This window comes from Callospermophilus lateralis, chromosome 3, assembly GCF_048772815.1.
Source record: "Callospermophilus lateralis isolate mCalLat2 chromosome 3, mCalLat2.hap1, whole genome shotgun sequence".
Lineage (NCBI taxonomy): Eukaryota > Metazoa > Chordata > Mammalia > Rodentia > Sciuridae > Callospermophilus > Callospermophilus lateralis.
This window is the reverse complement of record NC_135307.1, coordinates 60,032,647-60,059,086: the sequence shown is the minus strand read 5'-3', so window position 1 is coordinate 60,059,086 and position 26,440 is coordinate 60,032,647. Positions and strand designations below refer to the sequence as shown.

General features: G+C 39.8%; 1 protein-coding gene across 3 annotated transcripts in view; it reads left to right on the top strand.

Moving 5' to 3' along the window:
- The window catches only part of Nin (ninein), a 106,657-nt gene that overhangs the window by 14,513 nt on the left and 65,704 nt on the right, over positions 1-26,440 (top strand). For all 3 annotated transcript variants that reach the window (XM_076850275.2, XM_076850273.2, XM_076850274.2), the window contains exons 4-5: positions 7,356-7,437; positions 19,511-19,680. In XM_076850275.2, coding sequence (XP_076706390.1) covers positions 7,356-7,437; positions 19,511-19,680 — 252 coding nt within the window. The remainder of the gene's footprint in view (positions 1-7,355; positions 7,438-19,510; positions 19,681-26,440) is intronic.

Genomic DNA, 26,440 nt, shown 5'->3' with positions numbered 1-26,440 from the left:
GAGAATTATTCAAGGTCAGACAATTCATTTGAGACCGTTCCACATGGGATACTGGAGTTCCAAGACCCTGCTTTTAAATGTACATATCCAGTTTCCTCTAATTCCAGTATGCAAAAATAAGTCTCATTCTTTGTTCCCCTCTAAATACTATCAGCACCACCACCACATGGAGACTCTGTTCTATTAGAGCATGGTCTTTGAGGTGAGACCGGGATTCAGGTGCTGGCTCTTGCTATTTTTTAGCCATGATGGCATGTCATCTTAAATACTCCGAGCCTCAGTTTCTTCATCTGTATAATGGAAATATACTATGTTCCTTGCAAGATTGCAGTGAAGGTTGTTTGAGATTGTGTGTACAAACTTTTATCATCGAGACAGGAAAAATTGTTAACCCACCATATCTCACTGTACACTCCTCTTCTCCACCCACTACATGCCCAGAAGGGGTCCTCAATAAATAGTGACTTCAAAGTAATGTGTTTCTAAGAAAGCTTATTAGAATAGAAAATGGATTTGCTAGAAGTTGTCTTGATTTGGTGGTAGTTTGTATCCATTTCCATCTGTAGGCAGGGCTCCTTGAGTTAGTCATGGAATACAAATTCATATAGTTAGTTTTAAAAATCTACCTTTTAAAAAGGTCTTGGCCTCCCTACACTGTCTGCAATAAATGACTGCTGGGCTACAATAGCCCAAAGACTTCATTTAGAATAAAACATTTCACAACTGAATCTTTCACTGTAAAACTACATCTCTTTGTCAGTGTATGTCATTTCTCCTTGCATAATGCTATATTATTTTCTTATACATTGACCTTCTGATAAGTCTATACTTCTATACCCATTTCCTAACAATGTTATGAATACTCTCTCGTTGATTTCCCTTTGTATTACTAGATATAAACCTACTAAATTTAATGACAATTGCCTGGACTTTGCCTTGTTTAATAAGCTCACTTCATTAAACTAAGTTCTCTCACTCTGGGTCTGTTTGAAGTACTGCCTATATACATGTGCAAACTGGGTGAATTTGATCTCCATGATTGCTCAAGGTGATTTTATGCAACGTTAGGTTCCTTATTCCACTTCCTATTGAAGGTTTCTTTGTGGTTTGAATTAGCATCTGCTTCTTGTGGGGCATTTAAACTTCTTCCCCCCCACCCAGTAACGCAAATCTTATTTCTTAAAAAAGCCTTCATACAAAATGTAGAGAGGAAAAATGATGAGGTAAATTCTATTAAGAAGTGGTGACACCTGACAAAAAAATATCAGACTTGACTAGTCTTCCTGTTAATTTAGTTTAAATGTCATGTGTGTTTTTAGTCAGTCCTGTAATTTTCCCATTGCTGCAAACTGCCCTTTGAGGCATACAAGATATGGAGATTCTTGTAAAATGAATGGCAGCAATTATTATTCAAATGAGGAGGTACAACCAGCATGTGCACAACCTTGAAGCTTGTTACCCTGTGAGATTTAATTGCCTTGTGTATTTGTGAAGATTTCTAAATTTTAACATAATACAATAGTAAAGCTCCCTGGGATAAGAAAAGTGTTACTTAAAAATTCTGGTTACTGAACATAGTCAGCCCACTCTTTATGTGATTCTTCACAATAGAGGGCATTTGTCAACATTTTTGGTTCTGGGTTGTGCCCTGGGGGCTTTTTTTGCCACATCAGTATTCATGAGCTTTGATGGAAAATAGCAATCACCTGCCTCTATTAGAGAACTATCTCCTTGAATCAAAGATGTGGCATTTACTGCTATTTAAAATCCAGGGGCCCAGAATCCACATGCCTTTGTAAGAAAGAAATAAAGATCAATGTAAGACTTAAAGCTACTCCAATTATTTTTATCAGCTGCTGAATAGTATCTGGTCTTGGGGATTTTTTGTTATTATTGAGGAAGGAGGGGGACAGCTAGAAAAATGTTATTAGATTATGAAGAACCTCTGAGTTAATAACCACATAGATGCTTTTTCTTCTAAAATGAGGCTTATTTAACTATATCATTAGTCCATTTTGAAAACGTTTAACTCCATCAGTGAATATCTTAGAGCAGTCAAAACCTATCCCAATTTCCCTCCGTACTGGCCCAGTAGGACATGCTGAATTACCAGAGGCCTCTGCTGGCTTGTTTGTGTCTCTTTCAAGGCACTTACCAGATTCTTGTTTGTAATAATGAATGCACTTTTCTTTTTTCTTCTGCATGTCACTCTCCTATTTTTTTAGAATCTAGAGTGCTGATAAACTTCCGAGGTTATGCATCTTTTTGATGACTGATCCCCTGTTGCCATCTTACACCCAGCTGCTCTGTATGAAGGGTAGGGTTTGACTTGCAGCAGCAAGGTTTTCCCAGAGAGGTCAGATCAGGAGGGAAGTGGGTCTGGGTCAGGCTGGGCCTTGAAGAGGCCCACCAGAAGACCTAGCTTACTTAGGGTCTCCAAGTCACCCCATCACTTTCAAGACACATGGCCTCAAGCACGTGCCCTCTCTGCGCTACTTCTCTTAAATTTTAAGGGGGTAGGGGTACTCTCTGTTTTGACTATCTCACATGGATGTTGTGAAGTTGAAAGGACAAAATTTCTAGGAAAGAATGAACTTTCAAAAATACCTCCATTCACTTGGTATTATTCAGGACTCATGTTAATAAAATGTTCTGGTTAACTGGAGATAACTGGACCTTTTACCCCATATAGTGACAGATGAAAGAGAGAGAGAGAGAGAGAGAGAGAGAGAGAGAGAGAGAGAGAGGGAGGGAGGGAGGGAGAGAGAGAACATACAACATGTTGACTACTGGAGATTTTTGAAGTTTTATCCTATCAAAGAATAATTAAACATAACTTAGATTGTCCTTGATCATAAAATCTTCTTGATCTATCAGCTTTTCTTTTATAATATAATAGAATGATACCCTGAGGATTCCTTCAGTAGCTTACTAATCTTTATCCCAACACTAATGACCACAACCTATTTTTGAGTGGACATGCCATTTTTTTTTTTTTAATCAGTTCTGTAGATTTAAAAATGGTGGTTGGGGTTGTGGCTTAGCGGCTGAGTGCTTGCCTAGCACATGAGAGGCACTGGGTTTGATCCTCAGCACCACATAAAATAAGTAAAATAAAAGTATTGTGTCCAACTACAACTAAAAATCTTTTTTTTAAAATGGTTTTTAAAGCATAAAAATATTATACATTACTTTTGTTTGAAGGAAGATAGCTAATGTCTTTTCTCAATTCAAATATGTCAGTAGTTACTTCCTGGTCTTACCTTGGAATGGCCCGTTCTTTTATTTGCTACTTCTGCTCTGTAGTGGGTTAGGAAGCAGATAATGAAGTTTCTAAAAAATCTGGTAGTGTAAGAGTAAGGAGATCCTGTGTTGGTCCTGTGGCTGTTCCTAGGCAAGAGCTCAGGGCTTTGCAGGGCCCTGCTTAGCCTTACACCTCCCTTGTAAGTTTTCTCATTTTCTGTTGGACTCTAGGTAGATGGAGTTACAGGATGAACAGCCTTCATATGCATGAAGTTTGTACCATCTCAAGCATTTTTGTGTTTGTTATGGCCTTATTTTTTTTCTTTTTTTAAAAATTTTAGTTGTTGATAGACCTTTATTTTTCTCATTTATTGGTATGCGGTGCTGAGAATCAAACCCAGTGCCTACCACTGAGCCACAACCCCAGGCCTATTATACCTTATAAAAGGGAGATTTAGGCCTCATATAAAGCCTTGGAAGTACAAATTATGTGTGCATTGTCATTTGTCAGGGGAATAAAATTGAAGTATGTAAACCCCTGGGTGACCCTCACCACTGCCATCTACTGAATTGAACTGTGTCAGGACACAATTCAGAAGGGCTCTTTCCCGTTGCCCTGGCCAAAACTTAGACCATTGAAAGATCCTAGGGAGAACTACAGAGTCAGTATGAAGGATTTGAAACAGAAGCCTGCCATTCAGCTTGAAGCCAGGGTAAGTTTAGGCTCATTCAGGTTCCTCCATGAATATCTTAGAGCAAGAAACCAGAGTTGGGGGTCCCACACACAGCAGACCAGATCAGTTCCTCTGGTTCTGGGCAATTCCACAGGCCCTGGGGCTGGGAGAAGGTGGGCTCCCAAACTCCCTGCTCCATCCCACCCTTCCACTCATCTATCTCAACTGCTCCCACAGTCAGCTGCTTCGCTTCAAAATGTAGGCCCAGTTTGACTGTAATAGTGGTGGGAACAGTCACCCCCACTATTAGTAGTATTAACTACCACTTGTGGGATACTTAGGAAATTCTAGGGTGTTCTAGACATTTTACATGATTTTCATTTTACCTCTCTAACACTGCTATTGTAATAGATTTGGAAACAAGAACGTCTTTGCTAAAAGCTGTGACCTCCTGGGTCTACTGAGCCCTACAGGTTTTGTATCTGTCTCCTTTATTAACTTAAACTTTGGGTTGGGTCCCTGCTCAGCTTTGAACATAGGTATGTTCATCAACCAGGGAGTACTTATCTAAAACTAGTAATACAAGGTTTATTTGTCCTAAATTTAGCCAACATGTCTCATCCCTCTTCAAGACTGAAGCCAAATTTGCAGGGAAGTCTATGGCATGCAGTTTCAGATCTCTGGAGTAGCACCTAGAAGTTTTAAATCCTTGTCCTACACCTTCCAGGAACACCAGGAGCAATCACTTCATGAGAATTGAGTTGCCACTTTCTAGGATCACAGGTCTGATGGATAAACAACCAGAACCACAAGTATAAATTGCTCCCCTCAAGTGATAGGGACTTCTCAGGTGCCACTTCATGGAACCTGAAGTGAAAGAATGGTCAACCAGACAAGTTTGACCAGATCTGTTTAATTGTGCATACTTCTTGACCCCCAATCCTTCCTGTTTGAACCTAAAGCACCCATCAGTGCCCCAAGACAGGGCTGAGATGCTGGATCTCACACTTTACCTTCCCATTATGGCTATATTAACTAAAGCTCCCTTTGCTACATTTCACCATGACCTTTTCTGCTTGGTTTTTTTGGGCAGGTTGGTTGAGCCTGGTTAGTTAGGACCCTAGAGTCAGGGCTCTGAGTTAGAATGCTGGTAACATGATGAGAGAAGAGTTACTCTAAAAACCATAAAATTCATACAGTGCTGTTAGCATAGTACCTGCCTGACTCCTTTTGATATTTCCTGAGAGCCGGAGTTCCATGAAGCCAAGTCTTTTGTCACTCTTGTTCTCTGCTGTATCACCAGTGCCTCTTTAGATGAAACAGATGGGAACTCATTTGGTATCCTCACCAATGATCTAGTTCTTCTTTGTACCTTCTGAAATGTTCCAGATTTGTGCAGTGTATCTGACAGTGCTTGACACATAGCAGCTATTCAATAAATATTTGTTGAGTGAATTATATTATTTGATATATATCCTCAATTTGACAGATGAGCAAAATGTAGCTCAGAGAGGTTTAGCAGTTTCATAACAGGAAGTGATCGGCAGCACCAGAGTTAGAACCTGGACCTGCCTGATACCAGAGCCTCTGTGTGTCCTTCCAAACCACCTGCTGCCTGCCCTGGGAAAAGGAATACTTCTGCTAGGAATTAGGAGATGCCCATTAAGTGGCCCGGATGGGAAAGCTCCTGGGTATGGGATGTTTATGAATGGCTGGTAGGGAAGATGGTGTTGCCATGTGAACTAGAGCTGGGGTACACTGTGCTTAAAGCCCATTCCTGAAACTAGGACCACAAATCCTCCCTCCCAGGGGTTTTGAAGTAATTTGTCAGTTGTGAATCCTGGTTAGCAGAGCTTGCATTTCTGCAACTGTTTAACTGTCCATGGGTTGTATCCCACTATCTCTTTAGCAGATGCCCTGCCTCCCATGACAGACTACCGTGGCTCCTTTGATTGTTGATTTTTCAAGACCATAAATCTAACTTGAAATTTGCCAAGAGTATATAGATCCTAAATGTCCTCATGACAACAAGCAGTTTTAAAAGTAATAAACCTATGAGATGATGGATATGTTAATTAGATTGGTTATGATGATTTTTTTACAGTATATAAATATATATCAAGCCACCAGGTTGTACACCTTAAAAATATGCAATTAAAATTTTTTAAAAATATGTAACGTTCAGTCTAAAAGAAATATGGTTGGGAAGTCACATATTCCTTGGAAGTGTGTGGTAAATTGTAAGCAAACACAATTTTATGACATAAATGAAGACGGATTCTTCTCCTTTGCTTTGATTGCACAGGTAATATCTTACCTGATTTTCCCCCATTGTTTAGATAACTAATAAGGTTTCTTGCTTTTCCAAATTTAACTAGGAGGTGTTTTTTAATCTGTCACCTATGTTTAAGCCTCTAGGCAGTGTTTTGTAATGACATCCAGAAAAATCCACAGCAGCAAAGGTTGCAACATTTATCAAACTTTCATTTTGTATTTATCTATGGAGTAAATAGGTGCCACATTATCCAAGAAGCCTTATGATGAGAAGAACTACCATCTCTTCTTCCTATCCCTTAAGTTGAAGTTATAGAAAAATCTAGCTGGCCAAAAAGAAAATTGTTTTATGTTTTTAAGCAAAATAATATCCCAGTTGTGACTATTTCCTTAAATAAGACAGATTCTTTCACACTGCAGTCAAGGCATTTGTATTATTATGGATTCATGAAAATTATTCTCAAGATTCTCTTATCTCCTGTATTTGCTATTGACTTATGCTTGTTTATAGACTCTTGGGCAACTGGGAGATAAATTATTATATTCCTGCCCCAGGCAAGACCATAGTCCAGTCATCCTCAAAAGAAAGTTTACCTCTTCTAGAATATCTTAAGAGCTAAAACTTTACTTGGGAAGTTTTTCCTAATATCTAACCTAACATTTTTCTTTTCTGTTCTTGTTTGAAAAAATAAAATAAGCTAAGAGTTAAATACACACACACAAACACACACACACGTGTGTGTGTAATATATATATATATATATATATATATATATATATATATATAGTGTGTGTGTGTGTGTGTGTATATATATGTGTGTGTGTGTGTATATATATATATATATATATATATATATATATATATATATATATCTTTTAAGCTTTTGAGCTTTGAGCTTTTAAGAGGGTTTTGCTGTACAGCTTTTTCCCTTGGGGGTTGAATAAATATCAAAGTTGATATAATAATAATTTGTTTATGGCACTGAATATCAAAATGATCAGCCCATTGTCCCTTCTGTACTTTAGAGAAATGAAGAAAAAAGGGGACAAAGGTGGGCAATGACTCACTTCAAGGCTCTCAGGATGGGAACAAACTCTTCTGGTACCTCATAGATATCTTGGCACTGTGGAAATGATTGTAAATTTTTTATTTTTATTTTTTAGGTGCATTTTGACCAATTCAAAGAAGCATTAATACTAATCTTGTCTAGGACTTTGTCTAATGAGGAGCACTTTCAAGAACCAGGTAAGGGCACAGATGTTCCTCTTCTACATTCCCTTTGAAAGTTGTCCAGGGAGGGCTGGGATTGTGGGTCCAGTGGTAGAGCACTCACCTGACATATGTGAGGCCCTGGGTTTGATCCTCAGCATCACATAAAAATAAATAAATAAAATAAAGGTATTGTGTTCAACTACAACTAAAAAATAAATATTAAAAAAAAAAAGTTGTCCAGGGAAAAATGTGGGGACTTTGAAGCATGTGTGTGAAGAATTTGGGACATCTGCCTTTCACAGATTGAGCAGTTATTTCCAGTGACTTCTTTCTTTCAATATTATCATAAAAGCCTTGCAGCTGTTGAACACTAAAATGAGACTTCTCCACTATAGCAGCGTATTATGGAAAAATAATTGGATTGTTCCTAGGCAATATGTCATATGGTATGGCAGTAACTCACTCCTGGAATGAGTGGGGAGAAGCTGAATGGTGACCACCCTCATTCTTATTTCCTGTGTACATGGAAGCCTGTGATTTGGGGGACATTTTTCCTGAGGAAAGATTCTGACCTAGAGATAATTTTTTTTAGTCTCAGTGAGTGGCTAGGCCTTTGCTACAGACATTACATCATAGGCATTTTTATTATTATTTATGTCTCCTCCTTTCAAGTGTTAGCTCCTTGAGGGCTGTGTATTCATTTTTATGTTTCCAGTGTCTAGAAGAGCGCTCAGCACATAGTAAGTAGTCAATGAATGTTAAGAAATAAAGACTTCACTGATTTTTTTTAAGTACTGTACATTATGAGATGCATTGCTATTTTAGGTATTTCTTAAAATTTGTTGTCAGCTACTGTCACGTATATCTAAAAAGAATAAATTTAAAAAAAAATGTTTCCAGATAAATTAAGATGCCATTGATTTTGAAATATGACCTGATTTCAGTGTGCTCAATTCTGGTGTTGGAATCAATAAAATATGCTAAATATTTAAGAGGGAAGTCTAGACAGTACAGAAATTTGTATCAAAGTACAGTCTGGTTTATCAAATCAGTGGCTGTCATAGGCTAGATGGAGGGATTGATTAAAACTCCTACATGATGGAATTTTGGTTATGATGAAACTTTTATATCTCAATAGTAATGTTAGTTTACATGATTATGTGAGCTTTTTCCAACCTGTAGATTGTGCATTAAAAGGATGAAATTTTCTCAAAGTAAATGTCATCACAATAAACCTGACTTAAAAAAAAAAGAGAGAACATCAAAAATACAGTGAGGTTTGAGACCAAGGAGAAATCATTGACATTTTTGTGGCTACCAGTACATGTTCAGTGTGACCTATTTAGATGAAACAGATGGGAACTCATTTCTTATCCTCACCAGTGATCTAGTTCTTCTTTGTACCTTCTGAAATGTTCTAGATTTGTGCCAGGTATCTGAACTCTGCCTTCCACAGTGTCTTGGATTATGGACTGTGTCCCCGCGTTTGCTGATGCTCACCATCCCTAGGAAGGCTAGTCTCAACTCTGAGGCTTGCCAGCACTCTCCAGAAGCCCCCAGTGAGCCTGAGCAAGAGGGTATTACACTCTTTGAGATTTTTCCAGACAGATGGTAAAATTTCTGTAGGTGACTACTCCGGGAACAAGGATGTTTGTTAATTATGAGATCTCACATTTTGTTGGTATTTTTACTTTTTAAAGGTAGATTTTTTCATCTTGATAACAATTACACAAGATCTAGGAACTCGGGTAATAGAGCAATGGTGATATCACAGCTGGTATACATTTCAGTTCATATGAACATAGGTAATAGAGACATAAATTCAGCCTTCTCTGGGCTGATAATGTGATTTTGTATGGATTTGGAAGGGGTAGACCTGCTACTAATCCACGTGGTCCTTTCACCGCCCTTTCTTCAAAACCTGTACCGTCACCTGCCAGAAAATTGTTATATTAAAGATAGAGATTTATGGTGATCACAGATGTGGAGGTTGCCCCCTAGACTTGTGCTGGGTTGTAATATAAGCAATAGAATGAGCTAGAAAATGGCTATTTGAGCTTGGTCACAGCAGGAAGTAAAGCAGATACATCAAGCTGCAGATGGTGGTTTCATAGTTATGTGTGTATCTTGCTGCTGTGTGGACAGAGGTTATGATTTGGACCAGTCTCCCAGGATAACACAGAAGAGATTTTTATAGTCTTGCCATGTGCCCTGTCCTTGGGGTAGACTGCAGCAAGCTTTGTGATAGAACTGCTCCCAAATCAGTGTAAAGCAGCAGCAAGACATCTACTGATAGCATTTCAGCCAGGATTTAAATGACTTCCCCAACATTTGTTCTGCCAGGATAAAATCTAGAATTGAGTCTGTGCCTTAAGACTATTTTATCTAATAAGAGACATGAATCAGCCCTTCCTCCCACATTCCCTGCTTTGTTCTAAATATCTCTGCTTTGTTTTTGTCCATCTTTCCCTGGCTTCACCAGTTGTTCATGAGGATCAAGCAATTCTTTCCCTCAAGCATTCTTCTAACCACTCTGACTGACTGGTTTGGGTGGGCAGAGACAGAAAAGAGTGAGGACTCCAATGCAGTGCATCAGGAAGCCACCTGAGTTCAGCTTTCCCTCTCCCTTTATAACAATAACTGTCCCTTAAATAACAGACCATTGCATTAAATAACAGATCTCTGCAGTTTTATCATAGAACAAATTGAAGCCTAAGGAGGAACAGAGCCTAATTGAAGTCTCACAGATAATAGCAGAGGAGGATGCTAATATTGTATCACCTGGGTACCAGGGATGTACTGGGTTTAGGGTAAGATTTTTAACCTTCAAAGGATGAGTTGGTCCTCAGTCAGTGCAGCCTGGCCCAACAAGGCTGCCAAGTGGCCAGAGGCATCAAGAAGTGAATGCGAGTGTGTTGCAGATGATGGTTGGTGACAGGGATGCCTATGTCCTTCATTGTTGGGTGCTCATGTTTTACCACAAGGGCCAGGACTGTTTTTGCCTTGGCTTTTAAAATCAGTGGTCCTGGTATAGTTGAAGAGAAAAAACTTCCCTTAAACCATGGAAGGAGACTGAAAAAATAAGAAGGCCATAGTGATAGCCCATTCATATTTTATAACACTTAGGATTTTTATGAGTTAAATTATCAGATGCCGTACCAGGCTGTAATATAGAAAAGTCAACTTGATAAGACAGACAGAACCTTGAGCAAGGAGTTAGGAAACACTGACTCAGCCCCTCTGATCGTGTGCCCTTCCTCATATGTCTCATCTCTGCTGTCTTCAATCAGCTCCTATCTAAAATTGGTCATATTAGAAAATACCTAAAATCCCTTTAAGCTCCAAGATTCAATTGTGTTGTCTTCTAATATCTAAATGACATTATCTAAATGTCTGAAAAAAGCTAGCTTTTGTGTTTCTATAAGATTTTACCTAACATACATTGACACTCTAAAGTGCTTCTTCCTAAGGACGAATGCTCAGTATCTTTTACATTCCTCTAATAAAAGAAATTATTTATATAGAACAAAATCAAAGATCTAATGGGATTTCAAAGGAGATGAAATTAAGTTATTATTTTCATAGTCTTTGGCTCTGCTATTTATTACTTCTCTGAGGTTTTAAAAAGAGAAGTTGTGAACTAGATTACTTTCAGCATCTTATAACTCTCTTATTTGTGATTTTAAGACTCATTTTCTCCCTAAAAAGCAATAACAATAATAACTCAATAAAAAATGCAAGATTCCAATAAGTTCAGAAGAATGGACTGACTGCAAATGTAGGGGAGTCCTTTGTAAGTTTCAAACTGACCAGCATTGCCAGTGGCACAGTTCCCCTCATATCTACATGTACAATTTAATTTTTAAATTATTTTTCTGGAATAAGAGAGGTGCAACAACTTAATTATTACCTCTTCATTCAATTTGTGACGGCTCTGGATTATTGCATTTTGTAGTGGAAATGCTGCCACGGGCTCTCAGCTACATGGCATCAGCATGCTGGCTGAATCTAGTCCCCAGAGATTTTGCTCTTATTTGATGCATCTTGCATTAGATTTCTGTTTTATAGTAGATGTTAGCATAATGCAGGAAGCCCTTTCCCTGATATGGTTCATTGAAAATGTCTTTCCTTTGTTTATTGGAGGAAGAGAAACTCAGGTTTGGAAAAGCCAACTCATTAGAAAAGCAGGGCTGGGCAGTGTTGTGGTGTAGGTGATTGTTTTGGGGTTTTTTGTTGTTGTTGTTGTTTGTGACAGACCTTCCTAATTCCAAGAACTGCCCTACTCACAATTATTTTTCTTATACTTTGAAGAAGCCATCAGTATAATAAACAGCTATCTTTTCATTCACTTAGTAAATGTGCGGTGAAGCAGGTTCTATGGTAAGGCATTGGGTTCGATCTTGATTTTCAGCAATGGAAGATTTGTGTTTGCAACTGTGTTCAGAGGCATTGGGCCCACCTCTGAAGTCTGGCTAATATCTCTGTTTTGGGGAGGCATTACACACAGATAGCCCAAGAGACATGTTCTGTGCCCTCTGTTTGGCTAAGTAAGATAAGTGAGAATTTAATCCCTGTTCTCCTGGTGTTGATGACATGCTAATCGTGAGGACCAGAATTTTTTTTCCAAAAGTTAAGAGTGAAATAAAACATTACCACCAATTATAATACAATGAAAGAAGGTGTTAAGAATGTATTTTTTAATATTTATTTTTTGGTTGTACACAATACCTTTATTTTGTTGTTGTTGTTGTTGTTTATTTTTATGTGGTGCTGAGGATCGAACCCAGGGCCTCGCACGTGCTAAGCAAGCGCTCTACCGCTGAGCCACAACCCCAGCCCAAGAGTGTGTTTTTAATATCATAAAATTGAAAACACTCATGCCTACTACTAGTGGTCACATAAAGTGATAGAACCTTTCTAGAATTATAGAAGATAATAAATACCAAGAGCTATAATAATGATTTTGGTTAATTGGTACAACTCTCAGATTTTATACAACATAAGTTATTATGGATATGTGTAAAGAGCTATGTATGAGTACTCATGTCAGTGTGTGCATGTGTCAAGAGAAAAAAATTGGCAGTGTATTAGTAGGCATATTGTGGTATATCTATATAATCAAAGACTAAGCAGCTATTAAACTTTGCCATAGAAGATTCCTTGTTATGGTAATTTTACTAGGGATAAAAAGCAGTCTTTTAAAATTATATGTATATGTGCTAGAGCTGTTCATGTTATTTAAAATTAAATAAATGGGACTGGTGAGAATTTTAATAATGAAGCAGATTACTTGGAAGTTGTGTCTATATTTTAATTTTAACATCAGTGAGTCTCTAAGGTTTCCAAACAGAGGACATGAAAATGGTAGTTTTCCACAGAGAATTAGTGTGTCCCTTTTGCATCAGCCCATCCCTCTTGCATCAGCCCAAATGAAGGGAAAGTAAACTAACAAGGAAGAGAAAATTAGGACAAGCACAAGATCAGGACCAGGACAGTTCCAGTTTCTGAGATGAAAAACTGCATAATGTCATTATACATTTGCCATTGATCTTATTTGTTACAAAAAAATGAAATTGAGGAAATCGACTGTGAGGTTGAGGACTGGGATATTCTTCCTGATTTTGCTCCTCTAGGCACCCACTGCTGGGTACCTGTCCCTGGCCTGTTGGCTTTGGGCTGCCACTGGCTCTGTAGAAGTCTGAAAGAACCAGAGTGTGGCCAGAGCTCCCCGGACAGAAGCTGATAGACCAATTGGTGACCTTGCTCCATGGAGCTCCTGTTCTTTTCACTCCTTCCAGATGAGGAAACCAAGTCTTCCTGAGTTGAAGTATTCCTAACCCTGACAGCAGTTGAGTATCTGGGTACAAGGCCCAGTCTCTTTCCACGAAGTCCTGCTGTCCTGGAAAGTGTAACAATTGTGATTTTAAGACTCATTTTTCCCCTAAAAAACAATAACAATAATAACTCAATAAAAAATGCAAGATTCCAATAAGTTCAGAAGAATGGACTGCAGCCTTTCTCCACCCTTATTACCTTTGTATCCAAAAACCTGTGTTCTAGTAAGAAGTAAGATGAGTAAGCATCTTTTTTTTTTTTTTCTTTTTTGTACTGGGGATTGAACCCAGGGGCACTTAATCACTGAGCCACATCCCCAGCCCTTTTTTTATATTTTACTTATAGACAGAGTCTCACTGAGTTGCTTAGGGTTTTGCTAAGTTCCTGAGGCTGGCTTTGAACTACCAATCCTCCTGCTTCAGTCTCCTGACAGGCTGGGATTACAGGTGTGAGCCAGTACATCCAGCCCAGTAAGCAATCTTAACATGTAAAAAGTGCTTTTAGAAAAATATGACCACATCATTATTAAATTGGAAACGATAAACAATAAGAGTTACACCAATGCATAGAAAAAAAAGGTTCCAGTAAAGTTGTGCCAAGAAGTTACTTGAGAAAAATGAGTATTGGGTTGTGCCTTAAACAATGGGGAGGATTCAATTAGATGAAATGTGACTCTGCTTTTTTCTTCCAAGTGGCTTCTGATGCAGGACCTCCTAACAGAGATCAGCCAATTGATCCTTCCATGCTGAGGCTGGGGAAGCAATCATAATCATTATCCACTCAAAGATCTTTTCCTGTTGACTGATTGTCAACTGCTGGAAGTCTGAGATAGACCAAGTAGTCACACTGATCAGTCCTGGGCACACCACACTCACCCACCACCTTCAGCCATTTTGGGGGTTGCTAACCTTCCTCTCAAAGCCTTTCTCCCTGGAGCCTTTCTCCACCCTTATTACCTTTGTATCCAAAAACCTGTGTTCTAGTAAGAAGCATCTTACCCATAAGAACTGATATGGAGACTGCTCCTAAAATTTTGTCACTGGGAGAACCTGAAAGACCCAATTAAACATCTGCACCTCTTGTGGTGATTCCAGGAGAGGGGAGTGGATGGGGAGTGAGGTGCTGATGTCTCTGGACCCCCCGGCAGCTGTCTTGGAAAGGCCTGCCAACACACACAAGTATGGGAGAAAAGGCTGCTTGGGACGATGTCTCCTGGGGACGGGGAGCACACTGGGAAGCAAAAGGAATGGCAGATAATGTCACAAGGCTTTTGCTAGTGTCTTTTTTGTGTTGTCCATTCTCTGTTGGCCTCTCTCCCCCTTCTCACTCCTCCCTACACCTTTCCACTGCCCCAACACACCTAAACCCTCCTCCTTCATCCCCCTCTCTGCTCTTCTCCTGCCTCTTGGTCCCCTTTCTTATTTTTTTTTTCTCTTTTTTCCCTCCTGCATTCCTCCTCAAGCCTTTAAGTTTGCCATCTCCTGTGCCCTCACCGCCTTCTCTCTCTCTTTCTCTCAGTCTTTCTGCCTCTGTGTCAATCTCTGTAATTTGCTCTAAATATGTAAGTCTCTCTCCTGGTCTTGTTCTTGGTTTGTTCCTTTGATTTCTTCTCTTATTTAGAATCAAATAGGGATTTGCAGTCCCTGTGTAATGGCACATTCATAACCGGTGAGGAGGTGGGGATGCTCAGTGGGGCAGGATGTGCTCATTTGCCACATGACTGCCTTTTCCCAAGAAAGCTTCTTGGGGTGTTTGTCTGGAGGTTTGCACATGTTTCATTTTTTATCCTTTGTTAATTTCAAATGGTTTTTAGGAATCCTGTGAGCTCAGGAGGAGTGCAGTATGACAGGCCTGGATTGGCACCCTCTCTGCTGAGGTTTCTTTGGAAGGGGGCGGTGTCACTGGGAATGACTGCCTAGGCTAAGTGGGTCAGGAAGGCAAACAGAAAGCAAGAGTCTGCTGTAGCAATTCCAAAATAAGAATGGCTGTACCCTCAGGGCCAGGCTTTCTTCTTCATCCTTGGAAATAGCATCAGGTTATATGGGAGATCCAAGAAGTTTGCTTCAGAAAATGATAAAATGCCCATGTTGTGTCTCAACAAGTATAACATAATACCCTGCCCATGGCAGGTGTCCAGTAAATATGAGGTTAAGTGAACTAGAGGGCAGCTTTGAAAACCTGCTTTAACTTCTCACGTGTGTGCTATGGATGCCACTTCATCTGCGGTCCTAAGCTTGCACTTGTGCACAGAAAGCATTTGATTAAGTGGAGCCTCCCTTAGTGTCTTGTCATTATGCCTTTGGCCATCCATGTGGTGTGTTTAGGACACCTGAGCATTCCAAGCAGACACCTGCATCATGTTGGTGGATGGGGTCAGGTTTGGAAAGCTGTTCCTGCCATCAGCACTCCTGGGAAGAGTTGGAAGAGGAATGGGCGTGCCACTGATGTTTGTTTCCCTGCCTGCAGTTGGATCATCCACTTGGAGTATCTTTCTCCCTGATGCTGTGTTTCAATTTTCTTTTTATTGTGAGTTCAGGACCTTCTGGTCACAAGTCATATGTGTGTGTGGAGGTTCATCCTGATCTGGATGGGGAAAATTACCACAGCTCTGCAGCTTCTCTTCTTGGGACAAATGAGATGTGTAGTGAAGAATGAGCACCCAGCCTTTATTTCTAAGATTAAAAGGGATAGGGCTTTTTCCCCCCTTCATCTTTTGAATTTTGAATCAGATCTTTTACTTCACCTGCTTGTTAGAGATTATTGGTTTCTTCCATATTACTCCAGCATTTAAGGGGATTAAACCAAAGTTTCTCTTCTGTCCCCTACTCATAAGCAATTATTTGGTTTTGGGAATTAAACCTAGAGCATCTCAACTACCTTACCATAACCTCTCCCGGGATGGATCTGAGACTCCCCAAGGCAGGCTGGTGTGCATCCTTCAGAGCCTATCTTTATTTTTATGTAGTGATGCTAAATAGGAGAAATGAAAAAGGGGAGAAAGAGAAAAATGACTCAGAAGTGAGACTCAGGCAGAATCATAAATACACTTTCAAGGAACTAAAATACCAAAGACAGAGCAGTTCTATTTTGTTTAATTGGCATTTCACATTTCTTCTTGGAGCGCATGATCAGAGCATTCCTTACATCTATGTCAAAGGAAACTATGGGATGTAAATAATTTTATTTCTTTTTTTTTTTTAAATATTTATTTATTTATTTAGTTTTCGGCGGACACAACATCTCTGTATGTGGTGCTGAGGATCGAACCCAGACCGCATGCATGCCAGGGGAGTGCGCTACCATTTGAGCCACATCCCCAGCCCCATAATTTTATTTCTTAACAAACCAAATAACCCCATGTCATCTGGCATGAGTACATTGTTCCAGAATAAAACCCTAAAAAAATTACATCTGAATATTCTCATAAATTAATAAACTAACTTTGCCCCAGTGCTTCAGTTTTGCTCCTACACCTGGTAAGAAGAAACAAGGCATTCTTTTTCTTTTTTCTTTTAAAAAATATATTAGTTGTAGATAGACACAATATCTTTATTTTATTTATCTTTATACGGTGCTGAGGATTGAACGCAGGGCCTCACTCATGCTAGGCAAGTTCTCAAGAGCTGAGCTACAACCCCAGCCAAAGGCATTCTTTAGTCTTAATATCCTGGCCATGGACTGACTGGTGGACTGCTGCTGTTGACTTCTGAAGCCTTGGTTGAGACTAATAAGGAGAACTGTGGTTTTCGGATGCTTAACACAGCAGTGGCTGTTGACTATGAATGTTCTCCCTGGAATTCCTTATTCTTGTGGTCTCTCTTCTCTTCTTATCATATAATTTCAATGACATTAATGTTCTCAATAGAAATGTCTAAGTATAATTCTAAGAGATAACTATTTTTAAATGGTGTGTGGACTCTAATTCTCTTTTGGTCACACAGATAGTTTTGAAAATTCAGTGATGAGGAAACATTAATAATCTATTTTTCTTTTGTGTGTGCTAATATCTTTATTCTAAAAGATTATACAGTTTAATAGATCTCTCTAGAGTTTGACTATAATAGGTATATTCTGTAGAAGATATTAAAGTTTGCTTAAAATTGGTTATTATAATAGAAAACATTTTAAAAAATCTTAAGTTCCTGGCAATGCAGAAGTGAGTAGGTAAGCAAAGCACAACTTCATGGGTCCCTAATGGTTCACAATCTATTGTCTTTTATTGCTTAGAGAAAGAGCTATTTGCATTGCACCACTGCTCCCTGCAGTAGGGGGTAGTTAGTAGTTAATAACCAAGGAATCATTTCATCCACAGGTAAGTTTAGGATTAATCACAGTAGGATTTCTTAAGAATGTTGCTTTTCTCCTTCGGAGGCTTTATTCCAGCCTGCAATTGAAGAGGTCCTCTGTCAGTTCCATCCCTGGACGTGACTTTGTTCTCATACTGGGAAAATCCTGTTTTCTGAGGTTTTAAGTTTTCCTTTTAATCTTTTCCAAGTCCCCCACCCCCTCGTCACTAATGGTGTATCTTGTTGTCTGCCACTAAAATTTAAGAATATCTAATAAATTAAGGATGGTTCTGCATTGCCTCTTATCTGACTAGCATCTGTGGGTGTCAGCTGCCAAGTAGCTCGGGTGTCTGTGCCGCTCCTGAATCCCCACAAGCTGACACACTCCCTTCCGAGAAAAGGTACCTTCAAATATGCATGCAATTTTCAATATAAATTTTGTATGTTTGAACACTGCCTGTAAGAGAATCGCTCGACCTAATAAAAATGACTTGACTGGGACTTTTTAAAAGCTGGATATAAATATCACTAGAGATTGTATAGCCAGCATAAATACTTCACTCTGAGCTTTGCTGAGCATTCTCAGAATGCTTCTGGCCACATTTGTGAGTCTCATGAAATCTGAGCTTGTGCCAGAGGAAGGGCAAGGGCTAGTCAAAAGGGTCATCGGCCCTCCCTGGAAAGCCATAAAGTGAGGGCCAACCTACCATGGTTCAATGGTAGTAGAAGAAGGCTTTTGTTCTTTCAGCTCTTATCTAATCAGCCACCCTCATTTTGTTGCTATGTTTACATACCTCACCTAAAAATCGACATGTCTTGAGTTCTGAGATATCTTGTGAGGACTGTCATGTTCAAACAGAACCCATATTGTGTTCTCCAGAGAGACAGTGTGTCTATAGATAAAAAGACAACAGAAATCAAAGCCTTGCCAGTCTTTTATATTTTAATTGAATTGTTTATTCTCCTAATACTGCACAGGTACTTTATAAATCTTCAAGATGACATTCAAATAGAGTGAAGTATTTATCTATTTTGTTGCTTTAAAGCTGTTCATTGTAGAAAGAGGCTAGTCTGTCATTGTGGTGATGGTGGTTGGTGGCTGTGATGATGGCAGCAGCGATGGTGGTGGCGGCAAAGGTGGAGTCAGTGAATATTGAACCTTCCATGTCAAAATGTCAAAATGTCAAAATGCTGAAGCCCTCCTTTAAGGCCAAGAGATGGCCCTCCCCTTATTCACATTCCTTTTCATTTTGTACAACACTGAAGCTCATAAAGAGGAAAAAAAATACAACACACCGTTTTTCTTAATAGAATTTTACATTTGCTGTTTTATTCCACAGCTTTTAATTTGATAATGAGATCTTGATGCCAGGCTTCATAGACGTGACTAGCTGCCATTAATTGATTAGATCCTGCTGTGTCCATCTCTTTGCTTTACTTTCCTACTTGTCTGATAGGCCATAAAGTAGATTAATTGATAAAGGAGTCGTTGAGGTTAGGGAGGGTGTTTCTAATTGATGTGGATGCTAACTTTACAGTGCTGGTGTGAGGTCTGTTGCATTACCATTTTCCAAGACTTCCTCCAAGATGTCTGTTGGTTAGGTTTTTTGTTTGTTTTGTTTTCCTCTCTACCCACTTCTGCATCTCCAACCTGCAGAACATTAGCTTAGTAAACAGAAGAACAAAAATGATCCCTCACCTTTTCCTGATCTTCTGTACTTTTGAGTTAAAATCCTTTGCTGTTACCATTGCATCTTTCCCACGATATGCAGATATCTACTCGGGCTGTTATAAATCATTCAGAATTAGAAGTTGTGCTCTGCATCTGACCCAGTAGCTCACATACGCCCACGGCCACCACAGCTGGCAAAGAGTGGTGGTTTATTTCAGGGCTGGTATAAGAGGCTGTATCCAACGGCTGTGAATGTTAGCTCAGGGCTGAGATTCTCATGTAATGTGGCCTCAACTCTTGTCTCCTTGTCCAGACTGCTCCCTGGAAGCTCAGCCCAAATATGTTAGAGGTGGGAAGCGTTATGGACGAAGGTCCTTGCCTGAGTTTCAAGAATCTGTGGAGGAGTTTGCAGAGGTGACAGTAATTGAGCCACTAGATGAAGAAGCGCGACCTTCACACATCCCAGCTGGTGATTGCAGTGAGGTAAGTAGTTGGAATAGCACATCTAGGATATGCTCCTCAGCATGGCATGGTGCTGGGAGAAGTAAGGGCACTTAAAACTGAATGCAGGCTTTTCTGAGTTACCAACTTCTTATTAATCTTATTACTTGTCTTTTGGACATAGTGATTAAGTTTGAATATTTTCTCCTTGGTTTCAGCTTTCAGAGTGAGTGCTGACATTCTGTACATTTTTATGCTTATATGTTTAGATTTCAATTATGTTTATATTGTCAGGGGTCTTCTACTTCTAGCTCTTCCTGGAAATATATCTTATCCCAATGGTGCAGCTATTTTTTTTTTTTTAAGTAACTTAAAGATCTAGCAAAATCTTTCCCTTTCCCCCACTCCAAACTATAAAACAGCATTCTGTTATAGGTAGAAAATGAAAGCTAAATTTTCAGTTTAAGAGCCTGCATCTTATCTTTTGTGATGTGCTAAAGCAGCTCTAATACTCCATTCTTGCCTCAGGATATCAAGCAGGGGCACTTTCCCTCTGCTCAGCAGTTGCCACTGTTCTTCCTACAGGTTCTGACACACCCAGGTCTGTCGCCCTCTCCAGCACTTCTCCCTCCCTTAGCTCCCTTCTGTTTACTTTGCATATTGCCATAATCTACCAATAAACAGTAACATTTTCTTTATTCTTTCTTTATGGCTTATTTACTAGCATCCCACTTATAGAATATGATTGAAAATGCCATGCTGAGCAAGCCCAAACTGAGCAAATCCCAACTCGGACTGGGGCTGCAAATATTTCAGATACTAATATAAACTGGAAAAGAGACAGCACCTCAGCTTCCTGAAAGTGGTCTATAGATTGCCGGCTGATTGTGTGTGTGTGTTCATGGCTGTCTAACACCCATGTTGAGCTTACTAAAATCTACAGGAAACATGCTCCCAATATGTCCCCAGTAATCAAACATCTGGTATGCTCAACGTTCCAGAATATGCACAAACCCAGAGTTAACTAGAAACCCAAGTATTGAGCAGAAATGAAACTGGCAATAAATACTGAAGTTTACAAGAACACACAAGCAGTCTGCCAAACAGAAGAAGTTTGCATCATTTTTTAAAACAAATGCCATTTGTCCTCACTCCAGAAGTGACAGAATTGTGAGTGGGAAGAGAAGAAAATCAAGTAGGAAAGGGAGGTGTGGGTGAGACATGATGGCTGAAAACAAGGAGAAGGGAAACACTTCCTGGGATATCATGGTCCCCTGGGTGGGTCAGTTGGGCAGGGGCAACTTCCCATCTCAGGTACAGTTTTAGTGGTCTTCCCCTATCTCAGGTCCCTTTGAAAATCCAGATAGGGACCTTTCTCAGGAAAACACACATACTCACACGCACAAAACTTCACATATACAATTTCAGAGAGGCAAGTAATTTGCATACGTCAAGGAGTGCAGTGTTCATAACATTGTGTTTGTCTTGCATCAGGGAGGATATCATTTTACTACATAAAGTCTGTTTCATAACTCTGGGTAGTATGAAATAAATGAGATGCTTCTCGGGGTGGGGGGGATGTTTAAAATGTTTCCAACACTTTAGTGGGTATGTTTTATTTGGAAGCCACTTTTAAGTCTAATTTCCCAGTTCTCCAACTGTTTTCAAGAGATTATTATTTGGTTTTAAGAGATTAAGTGGTTACTTATTTTTTGATATGATATCCAATAAGTTCTTGGGCAGAGCTGACCATTGCTGGTACTGCATTTCTTATATCCTTATTATCTTATCTACTGGACTCTTAGTGAGATTTACTTGAAAAGTGAAAGTTTGGTTTCATGTATAAACAAAAAAGAAGAGCCGAAGTTTAAGCCTGGGTACAATCTTTCTGCTTGTAAAGGATATATTGGGAGAGACATTCCAGCCTCAATATCCTATAGCTTCCCTTTATCCTCCAGAAACCTCTTGGGTGTGACCTCTTGATGCTATATACAGAATCTGCCGTTTTCTCCATGTTCCTTCAATAGAACTGCAGATAGAGGCCTGGAGAGGGTCATTTCTCTGGATTTCTGCTCTCAGCAATCCTGCTTTGATAGAGTGTTCAACCATTCTTGTCCTGTTCTTCCCCACCACCTTTTTTTATTACTAAAGGTGTGTTCAAACCAAAGCTCAACCACCTACTTCTTGCCTAAAAATGAAGTGTTTTATAAGTGGATCCTGTCATTTTTCAAAACAATTCATCTCTTTAAAAAAAATGAATAGCAGGGGAGGGGAGAGGGGATAGTAGAGGATAGGAAAGGCAGCAGAATACAACAGACACTAGTATGGCAATATGTAAATCAGTGGATGTGTAACCGATGTGATTCTGCAATCTGTATACGGGGTAAAAATGGGAGTTCATAACCCACTTGAATCAAAATGTGAAATATGATATATCAAGAACTATATAATGTTTTGAACAACCAACAATAACAATTATAAAAAAAAAAAAAAAAAGAATAGCTTCTCATGTAGCATTTTCAACATTCCCTTTGGCAGTCGAAAGGGCAAATCCCAGCCCTGTGCAGCAACCCTGGATGCAGATCACACTCAAGCTATTGCTGATACACAACGCCTCACAGTGTCCTTTTGTCAGTGTGTCGGTCCTGTTGCACACCCTGTGTGAATGTGCAACCTCCTCCTGGCCGGTTACTGCATTAGCCTCAGCAATCGAGAGCCCCTCAGTCAGCCAACAGAAGTTCACATGTTGGGAGGCACAGGCCCACTCTGAAACCCTGCCCTTCTACAGAAGCTGTCTAGGCCCACTCTGAAACCCTGCCCTTCTACAGAAGCTTCCCCATTCTAGATGGCTCCCACCAGGGAGTGTTGGGTGGAAGCAATTCTGAGTGACCTGTGGAGTTCATTTACTCTCATAAGGTGTCTGACCCTGTCAGGAGTTCTTCATTGTACAGTTGGTTTCTTTTTGCCTCCCATTTTGGTTGCCTGAGTCCCTCTTGTCTCCTCTCTGTAGAGGTACTAAGAATTTGTTCTTTGGGCTCAGACTTATGTCAGTGCTACCAGGCAATACTGATGGAGGGTGTGGGCCTCGTTCTCCCAGATGTAAATATTTTATAAGGAATAACCAGATGGGCAGCTAGAGACAGCTATCTTAGTTAAGTCATGGGTTTCCTTTGATTCCTGGGCCCTGGCTTAGGTGAAGGTAAGATTCTTGGCTTGCCTTAGGCCTACAGTATCTGGAAGGAATTCCAGAGTTTCTGGATGAAGACAGTTCCAAACCTGAACCTATTGTCAGAAATTAAAAGAGGGGAGGTCTCTGCAATGAGAGATTAATTTAGCGGGAGCGGGCAGGGTGGGGTACTGGGGTTGAACTCAGGGGCACTCAACCACCGAGCCACATTCCCTGCTCTGTTTTGTATTTTTTTTTTAGAGACAGGGTCTCATTGAGTTGCTTAGTGCCTTGCTTTTGCTGAGACTGGCTTTGAACTCCTCCTGCTTCAGCCTCCCAAAGGTGTGCATCACCACACCCATCAACAAGAAACTAATTTTAGTCCATGTTGAATTAAATACTAGTTTTATTTACCTGAGGACTTGCAGAGGGGTGGGCAGTAGGATGAAGCAGTGTTATGGCTCCTATCAAAAACTGTCCCCATGTGGCTTGCTTCCTGTTAGGAACTCATCCCATCAGAGTAAGTGAGCAATCATCTGAAAAGATAAAGCCATACCTCCTCCTCCTTGCCCTCCAGGGCTACCCCATAGTAAGGGAGGTTACTATCAGTGACAAGAATTCCTTCCTAGGCTCCTGGATTAGTGATTCCCAGTGTTTTTCTGAATCCTTATTTGAGAGACATTTTCCCACAAGCAAAACCAAAATCATCAGTAATTCTCAGCAGTCATAATTCTCTGCAGTCTACCTATAACTTCACCTTTTCTCTCCCACTCAGGAAAACATATAGAAATGCAGATGAGCATGGGAGAGGCGATAATGGAGATTGCTTTGAAGCAACTATATTTATATTTAATGTAAGTCCCATGTGAAGCTTCAGGCTTCATTTGTTGCAAGCAACTCGGAGCTCATCTGGTGACTGTTCACCGTGCACCATTGTGATGTGCTGCTATGGGTGAGAACCCACATTGTTAGTGTGGGGTAGCTCCCTCCCTGCACAGATTATATGAAAACAAACCTTGTTACAAGGTGTTTTTGATTATGTTTGACTTTTGTTTCAGTACATCTATGTTAAAGCATTGACATAAATTGTAAACATTTTAATAGCCTCCATCCTGCCTCCTCTCCCTCCCCCAGTGCTTTTATCAGGCAATTTGATTCTTTCCTGCTGAAACTGAGACTATCTAACCTAGCTATTAAGCATGTCTCCCCTACCAAGTTTAGTTTACAAGGCAATAAAGCCCTCTGTAGGGAAAAAGACTGCTGTAATCTAGCTAAATTTTCAACACTGAAGTGTGGTGTTTCAGAATTTCATTTGGAAACCCTGAAGCAGAATGCACTAATTCACAAGTGACAGGTAGGTCCCACTGGCAGGCTGCAACATGCATTCGCCTTCCAATTTAGTGTGTTTATGTGGCAAATGGATCCCTTGGGCATCTGACCTCTCTTCTGGGTAGTATTGAAAGGAAAGTGGTGATTTTTCTTTTTTCGTGACGTCATTTTCACCCAAGTCAATTCAACAAGACAGTCTACTTTGAATTAACCCAACAAACAAAGGACACATTCTCGATTCCAAACCGAGGTGTGAATAATGAGAAGGTTTTGATAGTCGCTGTTTGTGCTTTACTTCATTAAGAAACAGAAGTGAGTTTTTTTTTGTTTTTTTTTTTTAGGTTTGGAAATGAACATTTTTTTCTCCTTTTGTATGCAGGAGCTACCGAACTGACCTTGAATTTTATGCTCATGTTTCTTTTGAGGTAGATGGAAAGAAGGAAGAGAGAAAATGAATTCTCAATTATTCTATTCTGTATTCTTCAGACTTGGTAGGAAAGATTGTGCAATTAATACAATTGGGGCAGGGCCACTTTGCTTTCTGTCCTGGTTGAAAACAGGGGACACCTTGTTAACTGTTTTCCTCCACTGGGAATAGATCAGGTCTAGTAAGATTCTTATCAAGAACAAGGGGCCATAAACAATGATTTCTTCAACTGTAGACAATAGTAGTGTAAGCTAAAACTGTTGGCTCGCACACTGCAACTTAAGCGAGAACCTGGGAGAAAAAGTTAAAGCTGATTTCCACATTCACCCAAGGATGGACAAGTGGATTCAGGTGTTGTGTTGGGACAGGGGTGAGAGGATAGGGGTGGAAGTTGTTGAAAAGCACCCACATCAAAACCAAAAGCTGACTTTGCTACCCTACAAAAAGTCAAACTTCTTTAGGAAGTGTGAAACTAACTTATCTTCCCCTTATGTTCTTTTTCATATATGCATAACTTTGTAGTTAAACTTTATCAATTATTCATTTACATTGTATAGAGTCAATATTTAATTATGGAGCAAACCCTTCTTAACTGACAGAAGTTCTGCTGAGATCTTTTGTAGTGGAAGCACATCTATTTTCTCCTTATCCATGTTAACATTTTTTGTTCCAGTCTTTGACAAAGCAAGCAGTTTATTACTATGCCATCTACCCCATCAAATGCTATGACATCCTCAGGATGTTTGTTTGTTTTATTTATTTGTTTGGTACCAGGGACTGAACTCAGGGGCACTTATCCACTGAACCACATCCCCAGCCCTATTTATTTTTTTTATTTTGAGACAGGGTCTTGCTAAGTTACTTAGGGCCTTGTTAAATTGCTGAGGCTGACTTGGAACTCCCAATCTTCCTGCCTAAGCCTCTGGAACCTCTGGGATTACAGGCATGTGCCACCACGCCCAGCTAGGATGGATGTTTTTATTAGTGACACCCTTGTCCTTGCCTTTATGTTTCTTTAGTCTGATTAGATCACCTGGTTATTCCCAGAAATGAAACACTCATTAAAGATGTAATTGTAGATTACCTGAAAGTGATCTGAGAAGCCCCTTTGAAGCTTATAATAAGACCTCTCTCTCTCTCTCTCTCTCTCTCTCTCTCTCTCTCTCTCTCTCTCTCTCACACAAGACTTTAGGACTTTGGTGTCCCAGTGAGTTTTCCTGACTTGATCCCAGAAAGAATTCCCTTGGAATCTAGTCCCACCTTCTTCCAGAACAGTTAATTAATTAATTAATTTTTTGGTACACGGCATTGAACTCAGGGGCACTCAATCACTGAGCCACATCCCCAGCCCTGTTTTGTATTTTATTTAGAGACAGGGTCTCACAGAGTTGCTCAGGACTTCGCTAAGTTGCTGAGGCTGGCTTTGAACTCACAATCCTCCTGCCTCAGCTTCCCAGGCTGCTGGAATTATAGTCATGCACCCCCATACCTGGCCAGATCAACAATTTCTAATATTTATTTTCTATTAGATAACAAATCAAATTAATTTTAATAATAATTAAGCATTTTCCAACTCTCCCATTAATTATGCTCCACATAGAAAAATAGTGTTAACTACTCATTGAGCAACTCTGATGAGCAGGAAAGATATAAAAATGTCCCTTCCCTTTGAGGACTTTGAAATCCAATAAGCTAAAGCAGTCTCCTAACCTTGACAGCGGAAGAGGCTTACAGCTCAGACTCTTCGATTCTACATTTTCATACACCCGCAGTACTAAAGAATTTTTGGCAACATAGTTAGGATGTGTATGCATTTAAAAATTGTGCATTCGTTCCTGTTATCCCCAGCACTTACTTGTAGCATTTAATTGCTTTTAAAG